Source organism: Mirounga leonina, unplaced genomic scaffold, assembly GCF_011800145.1.
Source record: "Mirounga leonina isolate KUSES-001 unplaced genomic scaffold, KU_Mleo_1.0 Mir_176, whole genome shotgun sequence".
In the NCBI taxonomy this organism is placed as follows: Eukaryota; Metazoa; Chordata; class Mammalia; order Carnivora; family Phocidae; genus Mirounga; species Mirounga leonina.
Window position 1 is genome coordinate 27,030,814 of NW_023270454.1, and position 16,837 is coordinate 27,047,650.

Here is a 16,837-nt window from a genome sequence, read left to right on the forward strand (position 1 = left end):
TATATGAATTATTTCAAATAATTTTCACAATAAAATACTTAAAAGAGGCATACACGTTCTTAAATACAAATTAAGATGTTTCCTCAGTGTTTCAAAATCAACACATCTTATTATCTTCTTTTCCCTTCTCCAGCTTTTGAATACACATAGGACAAAATTATACATAGTATTCTCATACTGTGTTCCTTGCCAACATCCTGTACTGTGGATGGCTTATATCCCAGTTCTTTTTTTTTTTTTTTCGTGTTCCCAGTTCTTACATGTCACGTTTCTATTAATACTTGCCAGGGTCATGCTGACTTTTATTTAACTTTTTTTTTAAGGTTCATATTTAACTCATGGTCAAATATGACTACAGGATATTTTTGTTATTGTGCTGCTAATAATTCTACATTTAAGTAATTTATTTTTTTGCCCATTTAAAAATAAGTTTTTTTTTTAAAATCTAAAATGGTCACTTTAAAAATCAATTCCTATTCTCTGTAATGTTAACAGGCCTAATCCATTACTTATTAGAAACTTACTCAATATAAACATGCTCTCAAGTCTATAAATAAAACCATCATACTCATTGCTTATCCTTAGGACTCTTATAGAAGTCTTTTTAGCTGATACAAACCCACTAATCCTTATAGTTCAGTGGGGACAACACATGTTTGACACTCCCATCAATACTATATTTTGGGCCATATCTCTCTAACCTGTGGATAAAAATTTTATCTGAAATGGAATTTAAGAAATGTTTGATATAGTTCTGAATGTCTGTATCTACTGTTCCTCTAGAAGACCCATTATATTATTAAAGAAAGAAAAATAACCTACATGCTTTGAACTTCTCTCTTACATCACTATAGTTCAAGGAATATAAAATAAATGCATTTGGTGGATCCATGTTATTTATTTATGATTTGATAGTGCACGTGCATGTGAGCACGTGCACAAGGAAGGGGAGGGGCAGAGAGAGAGGGAGAGAAGCAGACTCCTCACTGGGTGTGGAGCCAGACATGGCCAATCCCAGGACCTTGAGGCCACAACCTGAGCCAAAAATCAACAGTCGGAGGCTGAACCAACTGAGCCACCCACGGGTTATCTATTACATCCAGGTTATTTAACATTAAAAAAAAAAAAAACTTTGGCTAATGGTAATTGAGTTTTATAAGATATCTAGACTCAGAAGGTGCTAAAATGAAGAAATAACCAAGCAAACAGGCAAACAAACACACAAGACTTAAAAACTGTGACACCTACAACTTTGTCCAGTCTGAGCTCCTGGCATAAATAAGCAGCCAAGAAGAGATTCAAGAATACACCTGACATTCTGACTGAGAGAAGGACCCACTGAGAGAAGGAAAGGAGTTCTGTGCTTGGATGGTGATGTCTTGGCAACAATTAAATAACAGAAAACAGAGGGAGGAAAAAGGAGAATGCATTGCAAGGATAAATAGTAGCAACTAGAAGAAGCAATGATTTGGTTGTCAAAAAGCAGATACTGATGGTAGAGAAGATATCCAGAAACAAAGAAAAAGTAGCAAAAATAACTTCAAACCATGGGTGAAACAGGAGCAAACATACATTCTTAATTTTTTTAAGTTCAAATGATTAAAAAAAAAAGTTCGAATGAGGAAGTGCTAATGAAGCCTGTGTTGGACAAGTGGCGAATATATGAGTTAAAATTAACGTGGTTATTTAATATTGCTTCTAAGATAGCTCAGCTATAAAAGCTTAGAACATTTTTTAGATTCATGTGTAAACATTAATTATATCACTACCTTTGCATATCATTTTAACACAATAAAATAATGCACAGAAAATTTACACAGACACTTACTTATATGGTTTCTGTGGCAAGATACTGATCCGAGTCTTGTCGAGTATCTTTTTTAGCTTGTTCCTTCCTCCAACAGTATTGGCTTTACTTTTTTTATTTACTTTTTCAAGTCCTATCACCTGTTCTACATCTACAGCGAGATCTGGAATGGAGTAGCGACTGGCCTTTTTGATGTCTCCAATTTTAGGAAGGTGAGGGGCACCATTTCTTTTCTCTTCTGACAATCTTGTTAGAAGTTCTTTAAATACTAAAATGGAAAGAAACACCAAAAAACGCCCATTATAAGAAATCTAAGCAATTCAAAGCAAGTTGTAGAACTCGGAAATAGGTGAGAAGTAGACACTTCAGCTATCAAAACTATAATCCTATTGAAAAATACTACTCCAATGAATGAATGACACCAAGAATCTGCTTCGTTATGTTGCTCTACCACTTCCATTCAGAATAAGTTACAATACAGGACTATTTATAAGTATTTAACATAATGGATGTTTAAGACATTTATAAATAAAAATAATTTTTATGGTCCTCAAGTTAGCGGATTTTGATTAGGCCAAATTATATACTTACATAATTAATATCTATATATACTTACATAAATAATATCTATGTATATGCATTTTACTGTATCTTGATTCTTATATTTGAAATATTACTTATAAAAATGACTTTTGTCATGATTAAGACCTAAATGTGGAAAAAAAAAGACTGAAAGCAGAAAAATGAAAGTATGCAAAACTACTTACCGAATAAATTGGTTTTCACAGTGATCGATAAGTGTGTGTTATTTCTAAGGATTTCCATAGCTTTTGACAGCTGAATATTTTCAAAGTTTTGACCATTTACTTCTAATATCTAAAAATAAAATTATGAAATTTATTTCAGCATCCCAATTGATTGGAGAAAAAAGTCACCAGTATTCACCCTGAAGTTTGGACTTAGAAATACCATACCTGATCTCCTCGTTTCAAGCCTGCTTCAGTTGCTTTGCTACCTGAATCCACACTGTCAACAAAAATTCCAAATCCCTTCTCTGAGCCACCAAGTAAGAGAAAAGGCAAAGGAGCTTCTCGGGATGGTTTTGTTAACGTCATCAATCTTCTTTTTGCTTTAGCTGCACATGCAATATTTAACAGCCTTAGATGTCCACCCATTTTCTATAAAAGGTCAGAAAGAATGGTTTCAAAAATAGGCTGAATTAAATGAACTTAAAATTGATGACTTTTTTTAAATCACAAATATTACCTCTCTTTCCAGGTTATTTTCAAATTCTTCTAGAAATCTAGTCATTGCAGGATCTCCTTCAAAGTCATTGAAGTGATTATTCACCCACAATAATACTACCCGTGTAACCTGAAAAAGCAATTGTTTTCAATAGGTTTTCTTCTTTTCAGGGCTAAAAATGTGCGATTAAAGTCATTTCAAAAAAGATATCTAGCAAACAATTTACTTAATAACAAGGGACAATAAACTAACAATAAAACTCCTCACAGCAAGGATTTTACTCATAAGAAAATGACCTTCTGAAAATATATATATTATGAATATAGACTTTTTGTTGTTTTGCCCAGAAAGGTTTTGAATCTGTGAAGGGTGGTACTTGTATCTTGTCTACTCTCAAAACATATTTTAAGCCAGTCACAAAAAAAAACAAAGCTATAATAAAACCAAAATAAATACAAGACAAAAGAAGACAGAAACTAAAAAATAATGGCAGAGGGCAGAATAGACAAAAGGAATGAATAGTATGAGGCCTAGAAAGATCTACAAAGGAACAAGTTGTAAAAGGAAGGAGCTGCCTGAAAGTTACTGGGAGTTACATCTTACTTGCTAACATTAAGATTTAGGAGGCTTTTAATAGCTACAATTCTTCAGGAAAAATGAGTAGCCTTTCTTACACTGCACACTTGTTTTCACAGAGCTCTGTACCTCCTTTATACAGACACATAGTTAGAGAATATTTGTGTTTTACTCAGCAAGAAGTGTGTGACTTTCATTAGACTCTAAGTTCCACCTGGACAGCTTCATCTGTTATGTTCGAAGGACATCCTTAAGACTTATTACAAAGCCTGGCATAGAGTGAATTCTCAACAGAATTTTACTAAATGGGGATGCCTGGGTGGCTCAGTTGGTTAAGTGCCTGACTCTTGATTTTGGCTCAGATCATGATCTCAGGGGATCATGAGATCAAGCCCTGCATTGGGCTCAGTGCTGGGCATGGAGCCTGCTTAAGATTCTCTCTCTCCCTCCCCTCCTCCTCTGCTCCCCACTGGTGCACTCTCTCTAAAAAAAATTTTTTTTTTACTAAATGAAGTGAGTATAACTGTGACTTTAAATATAAAAGTATTTGCTGGTGATGGGTATTAAAGAGGGCACGTATTGAATGGAGCACTGGGTGTTACACGAAACAATGAATCATGGAACACTACATCAAAAACTAATGATGTAATGTATGGTAATTAACATAACACAATAAAATAAAATTAAAAATAAATAAATATAAAAGTATTTGTTTTACTTATGAGTTTAGTTTTCTAAATTTTAAATAACAACATAAAAGCAATTTTCCATAGAATTGTTTTCAAACATCTTAACCTCTAATCAAACTATCTAACCTTTTAATTAAAGAGAAAATTAAGCACGGTATTCTTCTAGCAGTAGAGAAACAAAGGTGACAGTATATAGTTAATTTTTTTTAAAGATTTTATTTATTTAAGAGAGAGAGAGGGCACGAGTTGGGGGGCGGGCAGAGAAGCAGACTCCCCGCGAGCAGGGAGCCCAATACGGGGCTCGATCCCAGCACCCTGGGATCATGACCTGAGCCAAAGGCAGAAACTTAACTGACTGAGCCACCCGGGTGCCCCTAGTTAATTTTTTTTTAAAGATGTTATTTTTAAGTAATCTCTACACACAACGTGAGGCTTGAACTTACAACCAACCCCAAGATCAAGAGTCGCATGCTCTTCTGACTGAACCAGGCAGGCACCCTGGTATATAGTTAATTTCTAACTATAGTTAAAATACTATTTATAGTTAATATACACTTAGGAGTCAAGTTTTGATATTTATATTAATTTTTGGTCATTTACAATCACTACTGTCCATTTTTCAAGTTTCGGAAACCCAGAAGATTATCTCCCTTGAAACTATATCAAACACATAACCTTTTCATAAAATTAAAATTTTGCAGCCAAGAAGCCAACTTAAAAGTCTTACTGGCTTATTACAGGTTAGAAAACTGAGATTCATAAATCATAAGTTGAATACTACCAACTTCCACCACCAACAAACAACTTTTAAGATGTATTATGTGTTAAGATATACTAAGTGAATTGAGTCAGGCATTACAAAAAGAACTTTACTTCTATTATTCACATTCACAATAATCCCAAAAGGCTGATGATTATTCATTTTACAAGTAAGTGATTGTGAGGAGGGGTCAGATGACACATAAAGTACATACATGGCAGAGTTAATACTCAAAACTAAGTTTTGACAGCTGGAGAGTTTGGCTCAGCTCTTCTAGGCTTATGACTCTCAGAATATGAAATGAAAAGCATCGCTGTCCAAATAATTTCTCTAAGGCCACAGAGCTAGTTAGTGGTAGGACGAGCAGGAGAACTTGGGGACTTTTCACTGTCAGTCTCCTATTCTGGATCTCCCTACCTGTCTTCCCAAGTCTTGGGAAGTCTCATGTAAATCAGACTGTCCCATGGAAAGGAGAAACTGAGTACAGGCTATGATTAACTCACACCTCACAAGAGTATGCAGAGTTTATCATCCAATCTGGCCTTGACAGAGCTCGCAAGAGCTGCTAAAGGAGTCTGTTTAGAATTATATTACTGGGGCCTACCGACCAGCAATGCTTACAATAAAATGCTGCTCTGGTGCCAATTTAAAAACTGTAACTTTATCTGACATACACTGACCATTTGCCCAAGTAGAGAATGCAGATTCCAATGGAACTCAGGAGTCTGGGGGCAGTTGCATCATTTTGGGGGGTTAGAAAGTACATTCTCTTATTCCATTAAAATAATGTGAACATAACTGGTGTGACAAATATTAAAGTATCTTTAAGTTTATATCTGAATATTTCACATTTAAAAGCCAAACTAGAATATATTTTCCAACCTTATCCCTGAGGCTCGGGTCATTAAACCACTCCAATAACTTTTTGCCCACTTCCATTGGGCTAGAAAGAAAAGTCCTATAGGTCAACAGGAAGTCCTCTATGAATGTTGGATCCACCACCGAATGCTCCTCTACCAAATGCATTGTTAATCTTTCTGAGGTGCCCTGTAACAAATAAAAGGTTTAATCACTATCCTGCATAAATATCATCTATATGGTACCTTAATTCCAAATTTTCAATATAAGATGAACTGGGTAGTAATATATATATATATAATAATTTATAAAACTGCTGTTCATCAGGCAGTATACAGATTTTTCTTAACAACTGATAACTTTTCAGAGAAATTATACACAAAAATGTGGCGGGCAGAATCTTAAGTTGTCATAACTAACTGATACTACCAAAAAATCCTTCCCAGAAGATAGAGGCACGTCTGTCTTACCTTGATGACGATGTGCCCCTTTCTTGTTCCGGTTCTATCAAGTTCTCGGTGTTCTTTTACCATAACAATTTCTCCTTCCTCCTCAACTTTTTGCATGTTCTTTTCTACTTGGTTCAGAATACGGCAGTAATCTTGCTGGGCTATACAGACAAACTGGAATAAAATGTAAGTCACATGTTACTGATGAAGTGCTTGCAAGAGACCTAGCAGTACTAATAATTCAGTGTTTTAATTATTTAACACTGACATTTTTCCATGTCTTTCCCATACTCTCTAAATGAATGCAGTAATGAACCTTAATCAGACTTCCCTACTTTTTAATGTATTTCTTCCTTGGTCAAATCAAGTTTCATTTTTAGCATATTTATATGTAGTTTATATTAAAAATCCTAACAATTTTAAAAATCAGAAGACAAAATAAGAAGAGTCCTTCCTTCATGCCTCTTCTTTGATGGTGGAATCTTAGGAGGATAAATTTAAAAACATAACTACCATTTAGTGGGTTTCACAAGTTAGAAAAGATTTTAAAAGCAACAATTTTAAAATAAAGATGGTTTTAATAAAAGATCAAAATTCATACCCTCCCCAATATATGTGCTATGGTGAGTGCTGTGAACTGTGTAAGACTGTTGAATCACAGACCTGTACCTCTGAAACAAATAATACATTATATGTTTAAAAAAAAAAAAAAAAAAAAGATAGCAGGAGGGGAAGAACGAAGGCAGGGAAATCGGAGGGGGAGATGAAACATGAGAGACTACAGACTCTGAGAAACTGAGGGTTCTAGAGGGGAGGGGGGTGGGGGGATGGGTTAGCCTGGTGATGGGTATTAAGGAGGACACGTATTGAATGGAGCACCAGGTGTTATATGCAAACAATGAATCATGGAACACTACATCAAAAACTAATGCTGTAATGTATGGTGACTAATATAACATAATTTAAAAAAAAGATCAAAATTTAAAGATACCCCTGAAATAGATATTATAAATTTGCTATTTATATTAAGAAATCAGTTTAGAAAGTTTATGCAAAAAAGGTCCACAAAACAAGCCACCTACTTGTTGACTCAAGCCATTATTCCTTGTAACTAGTATTAAGGGTAATCCTTGCTCTTAAACAAAAAGTTAAAAATAATATGCACATCAAGCCATTACTCCTCCATCACCCCAAATATAAAAAATATCAGGGCTTAGGGCAAACTATTAAATTATGTTTCTTAGTAATTTTTAAAAGAAAGTGAAGAATGAATTATACAAATCACTTATTGCACAAAATAAGCAGAAGCCAGTGAGGAGGAGATAAGAGATTCTAAAGTAAGAAAGAATCGTTGTCTTCTCCGAATTTTGAAGAATTTATTCTCATTTTGCAAATGAAAAAAGCATGGACATTTCTTTTTCTCCTTTAATGTGAAAAGATGAAAAAAAGGGGATGGTTAAATTACAGCATACAGAAGATAAAATATGACACAGCCATTCAAAAATCATATTTTCATGGAACATTTACAGTTTTGACTTAATGTTCATGATAGCACATTAATTTTTTTTAAAGATGCAAAACCAAATGTACTTAACTATAATGAAGACAACAGGATGATCATCATCATTTTGTGGTAGCCTTATAGTAACTTTCTCAATTTATCCTCCTAATCATCCCATAAAGAAGGTACTACTATTATCCCCATTGTACAGATGAACAAACAGCTGTACCAACAGCCTGCTAATTTGCCCAGTGTCTCAGTTACACCCTTGTTAATTAAAAAAAAATTATACATGCACATCAAAATCTTCGAATGAAATATAACAGGGTTAATAATTACTGTTTCTGAACAATGCCAATTACCAGTGACTCATTTTATTTAAAATACTTTTCTATATTTTCCATACTTTCTGTACAATCAGTAAAGTTTTTTAAAAGAAATAGCAGTGCTTCATACTTGAGCAACAGCGTATTACAATACTAAGTTTCTTCCAGAGCTGGTTGATAGAATCTCATTAATTTTTCAATCAGAATTTTTTTTGTAATTACATATAGTTTAATTTTTTAAAAAACCTTAAAAACAAAACCCATTTCTGTAACACTGACTACAGGTGTGTGTATGTTTTGAAATATGTGGTCCTTAGTCCCTTGTCTCAAAAATAGTTTATTTCTGTCTTTTTATAGGACACCAAAATTGCTCTCTATGCCTTCAAATAATTTTAGGTGATCTTTCTTATACTCAGTTTCAGAGAAAACAATTATATATTGTATTTTCTCATCTATCTCCCAAAAAAGAAATACATCTATGAGTTAAAAGGAGTAAGTAAACAGAGAAAAGAAAAATGCTTTTAGAAGAGAAACATACTAAAATTAATCTTGACCAAGGATTTAAGGAGAATAAGCTTGATTTGAAATGCTTAATGCCTAGAGAGACATTTTTGGCACTTCCTCTGTACCAAACTGAAAAGTACCATCCAAAAAGAAAATAAAACCCAACTGAATTTCTAATATGGCCACACATACCTAAAAAAGAAATTTTAGATGAAAACATTTATCTATATTTTTATTAGATTTATTTTTGCTTTAAGAAGTTTGTAGATCTAATAAGAAATTCATGTGTAAAACATAATTTTAATTGGTATGATGAAGCCAGATGAAAAATTGTGAATTATGTATATAATTGTATTTTTATACTTTCAGATAGCTGTTAACACATGAAAGTGAAATATGATCTTGGCATTATGATATAAAATAAAAATTCAAACAAGATTTTGCTTATAAAAGGCCAAAGGCAGTTCATATTGCAGGATTGGTTTTGGGGCACATGACATCACAACTGATATGTAGAAGAAAAATTATAGATGATAAAAGGATGAAATATAATTAAACTTCAGCCATAATATAGTATTGCCAACTTTCAATTTATCCATGCAAATTTCTCCAAAACTACTTAAATTCAAAGTGTCATTAGTTCCCATGGTCTCTGAAAAAGGTATGTCTAACAGGTTTACCTTAAGAGGTTAGATCTATTTAAACTGGGGCACTTCGCGGTCTGTAAGGGAAATTCATACCTAATTGTTCACACAGGTATCCAAGTGTTCATTTCCCATTGAAGGGTGTAGGACAGGGCTAAGCAATGCCTGATGTGTCACTGGCAGGCCTAAGACACAGGCAGTGGAGAAGGAAAAAGGGAGAAAGAAAAGGAGAGTAGGAGAGTAGAAGAGGAGGAAAGGAAAAAAGGGATAGAAGTGAGAAGGAGAAAAGAAAAAGGCACATATGGGAAACAGAAAACCATTACCAGTCACCGGGTACCATAGGGTGTCTAAATGTAGCCCTGCCTTTGTCCTTCAAACCGAACAGGGGAAGAAGAATAGACAATGGAAGGAAAGAACTGAAAGAGGAGCATACAAAGGAGGGATCCAGAGCAAAATACAACTTTGAGTATGTCTTGGGTTCCAAATAAACAGAAATAAATGTCAAATTTAATCCACTCACTGTAAGCCACTCAGGCTTAATCTGAGCTCAACTCAATATCACATTACCCAATATTTATTTTCGGAACACATTGGAATGTAAGAAAATTAAGGCCAGTCCTAGGTGAAGTTGCTTTTGGTAAAGAGAACACCATTTTTGTTCATTTCATTCAATAACTGTTAAATGCCCATAGTGTGCTCAGGAGAATGATATAAACTTATGGAGGCCATCTTATGGCTGAATTCTCATTGTTTCCTTTACTTCGCCTAACAAGAGGATGATCTGACATGTGTACTTTCTGAGAGATGTATGACATTTTAACAGAAATACACTAAACTACTAGACCAAAACAAGCATTTACATTAAAGGGTCTAACTTCATTCTCCATCATTGTTTTACTGCTGAGGGAGTGAATGTCAGGCCTGAGCAGATGAGTCAGTGGAGGTACAAGAGTGATTCTTGAAACCCCTGATGTAACGTGTTCCTTTTACAGTGGCTTAGACTGAAGTGGAGAGGAAGAAAGAGACTTTCTCCAGCAGATACCTCACCCTTGACCTTCTTTGTATATCTGGCAACCTTGTATCAGGAGCTATAGGAATCTAGGTATCTTAATCAGAATTTTCTTTTGAGTCTACCTTGCTAACATTGGGTTTCCCACCAATTCCTCATCCAGTAAATAGATTAGACTTTCTTCCTTGACATCTACTTCCTCTTCCTTTTCCAGAACTCCCAGATAAGTATTTAATGTTATCTGGTACATGTGATTATTATTGCAGCACTCTGTAATACTCAGTCATATAACATTTTTATCAATTATTCTGAAACATTTCTATGCCTCTAATATCATTTCAGTTCCATGATTACAAATTTCTAACAAAAGGAGCTGGCCAATTAAGACACAGTAATGTAATCAATGAATTCTCAGGAATAAAGTTACTTTTTAACTTGCCCTTTAAGGGCAGAGACTCTGACTAAAACGCTCTAGTAATGCCAACATGTCCCAGGGAGGAACTGATAAGAGATAATAGAATGGGGAAAACTTTAACAAATTTCTAGTTTGTTTTGGACTAAGTATGGCTTTATTATTTTGGGGAGTACAGTTCCAGGGCTGAAAAATCACATATGATCGCTTTTACAAACACATTTCCCAGCCAAATAAAGACTTCAAGATTTACCTACCATTTTGTTTTCTTCTATTATGCTAAATAATTGAGAGTTGACTATATTTAGAATGTTCTTCCAGCATTACTATTCAAAACAATGAACATCACTATTTATTTTTTCTCTACAGTGCTTACTGAAAGGAATTATTTGGCAACATTATTTTGATTCTCTAGGTAAGATCATTTTATTTATAGCTATGGTCATTTTCTCTTTTGGTAAGTAAAATGCTCAAAATGGGGGCGCCTGGATGGCTCAGTCGTTGGGCGTCTGCCTTCGGCTCAGGTCATGATCCCAGGGTCCTGGGATCGAGCCCCACATTGGGCTCCCTGCTCAGCGGGAAGCCTGCTTCTCCCTCTCCCACTCCCCCTGCTTGTGTTCCCTCTCTTGCTGTGTCTCTGTCAAATAAATAAATAAATAAAATCTTAAAAAAAAAAAAAGCTCAAAATGAAAATTTAAATGGGTACTATTTTACATTTATCAGACACTATAAAAATTCAATGATGTTCTTTTAGAATAAAGTATATTCAGATGTATTTCAGACTACAGACTAATAAATACAATAAGCACTTAACATTAATTAGTCTAAGTCAAATCTTTGGGTTTATTTATATTAAAACATTTTATCTTTCAAAGACTTCTTTTTTCAGAAGAAAAGAAATAAATTTTAAAAACTTGGTAACACAAGCATCTTAAATTTATCTCTTACTAATATAGAGGTTATCAGTTATCAATCTAATTAAACTTCACATTTGGTCTCCATATTTTCTCTAGTCTTTTATTAAGTGCTTTTAAATAATGAATATTAACATAATATCAACATTAACATTTTTCTTTTGCTACCAAGTATTTTCTTTTAATTAGTAATTACTTTTTTACTAGCAATTCCTTATCTTGTATGTATTTAAATAAAAACACTGCATAACTGTATCATATCCTCTTTATTAATCTACTTATAATTTCCTTTCATAGTGGATGTTTTACTTCTATATTTTTTGATGAACAGATTATAAAAATATTAATGGAAATTTTAAAATACCATATTTATAGAACACTTTTAATAGAACATATTTATAGAACACCTTATAGAACACCTAGTTATGCAGAGTCCAAACAACCTTTTTTTTTTTTTTTTTTTTTTTTTAGTAAGCTCTATGTCCAATGTAGGGCTTGAACTCTTGACCCAAGATCAAGAGTCACATGCTCTACAGACTGAGCCAGCCAGGTGCCCCAAGTCCAAACAACTTTAAGGAAGATTTATTTTTAATTTCCTGGGGCATGATAACACTAAAAGTAATAGTTCTAACTTAAAATATTATTTATAACTCTAAAAAATGACCTATTTATACAGGCAGAAAAATCTTACCCCAACAGCATATATGTGTTAAGCATAAAATATACATTTTTAATGATATTTTATACCTGGCAGTCATCCACTTTTGTTCTCATTACTCCTTTCATGTATTCTTTGTCCATGGTAGGAGAGACACCAAAACTATTCCCCATACATAATATTTCTGCTTTTCCATCTGGATAAGTTACTTCCACAGAACCATTCAAAATCACTGACCAGGAATCCAGCTAATTCAAAAAAATGAAGACAAGGCAGAAAATCATGGTCATGCAGCTGTAAATGCAAGAATGGTCCCCACAAATGATTTAGCAGATCTTTCACTTTAAAGATGGAATAATCCAAGTAAAATGAACTGTTTACTAAACTCAAAGAACAAGGAATAAAGCAAAGCACAGCCATGTATCTGTGTTTTCCACATGCCTAGCAAAGTACCCATCATTCTGCTCTTTTAATTTGACCTTGGATATTCCTCTCTAAAATGACACAAGGAAAAAGAGCTCTTCTGCTCCCCAAAATATATGTAAGCAATATCAAATGATCACTATTGCCTCAATAAGACCATTTTGTTCTGACCAAAGGCATATTATGAACATTTAAAGTTACAAAAATCTGAAAAGTTAATACAAAGTATTTCTATCAGTATCATATAAAATATTATAATAAAAAATGGATTTGGAATACTTTGACATAATAAGTATATCACAATTCTTGAATTATTCAAATTAATTGTTGCTTATTTTTTAAGAGGAAAACATGAAATTTGATTTTTTGTTTTTTTGCTGTTACTGAGAGACCCTCAAACAGAAACTTTTCCAGTGGTGGCAATGTTCACTGACCTCTTCACCATCATTTAACACTATGGTCCCAGCTCTTTCCACCACTGCAAACACCATCACGGCACAGAGCTCTCGTCTCACCGACATGGTCATATTGGCAAAAGCAGGCAACTGGTGCATAAATTCTAAGAGTTGTTCTGCAAGGCAAAAGATATCGTAAACATTACAACTTCTTTAAAAAGCAAGCATTCAAAAAGAATGCTCTAGGGTTTTGGTGTTGTTTGTTTTTTGAGAGAGTGAGAGAGGGAACACAAGCAGGGGCAGAGAGAGGGAGAAGCAGACCTCCCACCAAGCAGAGAGCCCGATGCGGGACTCGATCCCAGGACCCCGAGACCATGACCCGAGCCAGACACCCAACCGACTGAGCCACCCAGGCGCCCCTCTAGGGTTTTTTTTAAATGTCCTACAAACCTGCCCACTGGAAAATATAATTACTTCAAGTATTGTTAGTATAAAAGTTGGATTTCTTGCAGATACACAAAGAATTGTCACTGTGGAAATGGTGACATTTACCTATTGATTTAGGAACAATAGTATACACTGTAATTCAAATTCTAATGGGAATGAAGAAATTAACAAACTTCAAATGGGAAATTTCTACTGAAAATGAGCTGTGATCTTATTAAGGCTAATTAAAGGATAAAATAAGCTGAAATGAAATAGAGCTCTGAGAATTCTCCAAAAAGTCAATAGGTCTATTTTAGTGCCTTCTGGGCAAGTAGATGTCCAAAACAGCAGAAATAACCACTTTCAATCTAAAGATAGTCCAGGATTTAGAAACCAAAGGATATTTTCTATGAATGAAAACAAATCTATAAAAATAAATCAACTAAAAAAATTTACATTATGTGAGAAATACAAATTGATATATTATTTTTTATTCCACAGATTGGCCAAAAAAGAAAAGTATGATCACTCTTCCTGTTGGCAATGTTGTGGACAAACAGCTTAGACTTTCATACATTTCTAGCTGTTGACAAGACAGATGACTTCATAGTCTTTTCTAGTCCTGTAGTCTCTATTTTTAATTTTCTCTACTATTAGGTAGCTTTACTAATTACTTACTAAGTTCCTTCCTTACTCCTCACCATGGACCTACGAGGCTCGTTTTCTTTCTCATTTCACAGGGAGGGAACAGGCTCCAAGTCATATAATTCGGAAGTGGCAGTGATATGATTCAGGGCTGCCTGCCTCCAAAGCTTCTGCTGGACATTATAGGTAGTGACAAAGAGCATGAGGTGTATGTCAGACAACATCTGAATACTTATTATATTACTTTGGGAAAGTTGATTGATTTCCTTAAGCATGTTTCCGTCATTTGTGAAAGAACAATATACAGTTGTGACAATAAAATTAAATAGAGATAATAAAGTCCTTAGCACAGAGTGAATACTCAATAAATAAGAACTGCTATTCTTGTCATTATTATATCATTCAAACTTTTGGCTAAGTAAAAATTCTGGTACATTTTTCTTGTCCTCACATAATTAAACTATCCCCATGCACATTCCCTCTATCTGTTAGGATTTAGTGACATATTTTATGTTATTGGGTATACAGTAGTTTGTTAATTGCAAAAACAACACAGAATAGAAAGATATATTCTGTGAAAACATTACATTTCCAGAAGGTCAGACTGAGTGTTTTTCTCTGGCCCAGCTGGGTAATGTCTCTTCTGATTAGACCCTACATCATCCCTCCTGTATAAAACTTTTCATAACACAGGGTGGCTTCGGAATCAGAATAACAATGGTAGGTGGTACCCAGTGTTCTTAGACCTGACCCAGACTGACGTGCCAGGAAATCAATTTACTGCTGCAACCAGCACTTTTTTTTTTTTTTTGCAACCAGCATTTAAAAAAAAAAAAAGAGAATCAAAGCATATCACTTATAGAATACGTTCTGTTTAGTGAAACTTTTATTTCTGGAATGAGTAGGTGCATTTGTGTCATGCCATATCTATTCCTGGGGACAGCGATAAAGCAATTTTTAATACCACTTCAAGAGGTACCCATATCTATTATATATGGGAGGTAAGAATCATTGCTTTACAAATGTCCTGACCTTTTGATCTGAAACATAAAGGCAAATGTATAAGCCCTGGTCCTCTGACTTGCATGTCATGTTCTGCAGTTACCAGCTCTGTTTTCTTCAAGCTATCAGTCCCTTACCCCTCACCATAAGGTATTAGAATATTATCTATAGAACACATATTTTGCTTTTTTTCTCCCTTCCCTACTGATACTAAATTTCCTTGGACAAATGAAGATTTATGGTCTTAAGAAAATATGAGACCAGAAGTTGTCAGAAATGTTTTAAATTTAACATAATACGTTTAGGCAACAATAAATCAAAGTACAACTACATGGATGATTAAAGAATATGAAGCATATGAATATGAAGTATAAAAATATATTCAGCTAGGGGCTCCTGAGTGGCTCAGTCGGTTAAGTGTCTATCTTCACCTCAGGTCATGATCCCGGGGTCCTGGGATCAAGCCCTGCATCTGGCTCCCTGCTCAACGGGGGAAACTGCTTCTCCCATTGCCACCCCCCCAATACTCTCTCTTGCTCTCTCTCAAAATAAATAAATAAAATCTTTAAAAATATATATTCAACTAATACTTGTTATAATGATTTGAAGTGCTTTGCATAGACACTGTTCTTGCTTTTTGGAAGATTCCTGCTCCATTAGTGGGTCATGAAATCAAGTTGATATATGAGTAATGACTAACATTAAAAAAAAATATGACAGGATAGAAAATACCTGTGCATCACATATAATATAAATAATAAAAAGATAGAAAAGATGCAATTATAGTAATGTACATGATTCTTCAGGCTCAGTTGAAAAACTAAAAATAAATAAATGCTTAACCAGATGGCATCTAAGAGTTGTTGAGACTCTCAAAGATTCAATAATGGTACTGCTGGTTTTATAGTAACTTGTTTATTACACTGGAGAATTAGAGCAATTAAAAAAATAAAAAATTTTGGGGTGCCTGGGTGGCTCAGTCGGTTAAGCGTCTGCCTTCGGCTCAGGTCATGATCCCAGGATCCTGGGATGGAGCCTCACGTCAGGCTCCCCGCTCGGCGGGGAACCTGCTTCTCCCTCTCCCTCTGCCTGCTGCTCTGCCTACTTGTGCTCTCTCTCTCTCTGTCAAATAAATAAATAAAATCTTTAAAAAAAAAAATAAAAAAATAAAAAATAAATTAAAAAATAAAAAATTTCTATCACTAACCTTCAAAAAATAAATAAATATAAAATGAAGCATTTGGCTGTCAGGACTCAACATAAGCTCTGGTAATGCCACAGGAATCACACAGAGGTAAGGAATTCAGAACCTGGGATGAGTAATAAGATAGTTTCTAGGACATGGAAAGAAGCAGCCATGGACTGGAGAAGCAGGACTACTTTCTTCTATATTGCTTGGAAAAATCTATTAGAATAATACATTAATTAAAACTATTTTATTTTATAGGAAAGGAATATTTCTGTTTATGAAAAAAGACATTTTTTAAAACTTTTTTCTAGTCAGTGTGACATACAGAAAAGCCAGATAACCAACTTATAGACACCACAAACTACGTCAGTATAGAAATTATCTTATTTGCTTTGGCTTAATTTT

The 16,837-nt window shown here is 34.2% G+C and overlaps 1 protein-coding gene across 15 annotated transcripts in view; it reads right to left on the minus strand.

Annotated features, from left to right (window-relative positions):
• RAPGEF2 (Rap guanine nucleotide exchange factor 2) overlaps positions 1–16,837 on the minus strand; it is a 237,105-nt gene that overhangs the window by 21,823 nt on the left and 198,445 nt on the right. For all 15 annotated transcript variants that reach the window (XM_035022800.1, XM_035022807.1, XM_035022802.1 and 12 more), the window contains 8 exons: positions 13,210–13,346; positions 12,442–12,600; positions 6,406–6,558; positions 5,960–6,124; positions 3,074–3,181; positions 2,782–2,985; positions 2,575–2,683; positions 1,829–2,075 (listed from right to left, as the gene is read on the minus strand). In XM_035022800.1, coding sequence (XP_034878691.1) covers positions 1,829–2,075; positions 2,575–2,683; positions 2,782–2,985; positions 3,074–3,181; positions 5,960–6,124; positions 6,406–6,558; positions 12,442–12,600; positions 13,210–13,346 — 1,282 coding nt within the window. The remainder of the gene's footprint in view (positions 1–1,828; positions 2,076–2,574; positions 2,684–2,781; positions 2,986–3,073; positions 3,182–5,959; positions 6,125–6,405; positions 6,559–12,441; positions 12,601–13,209; positions 13,347–16,837) is intronic.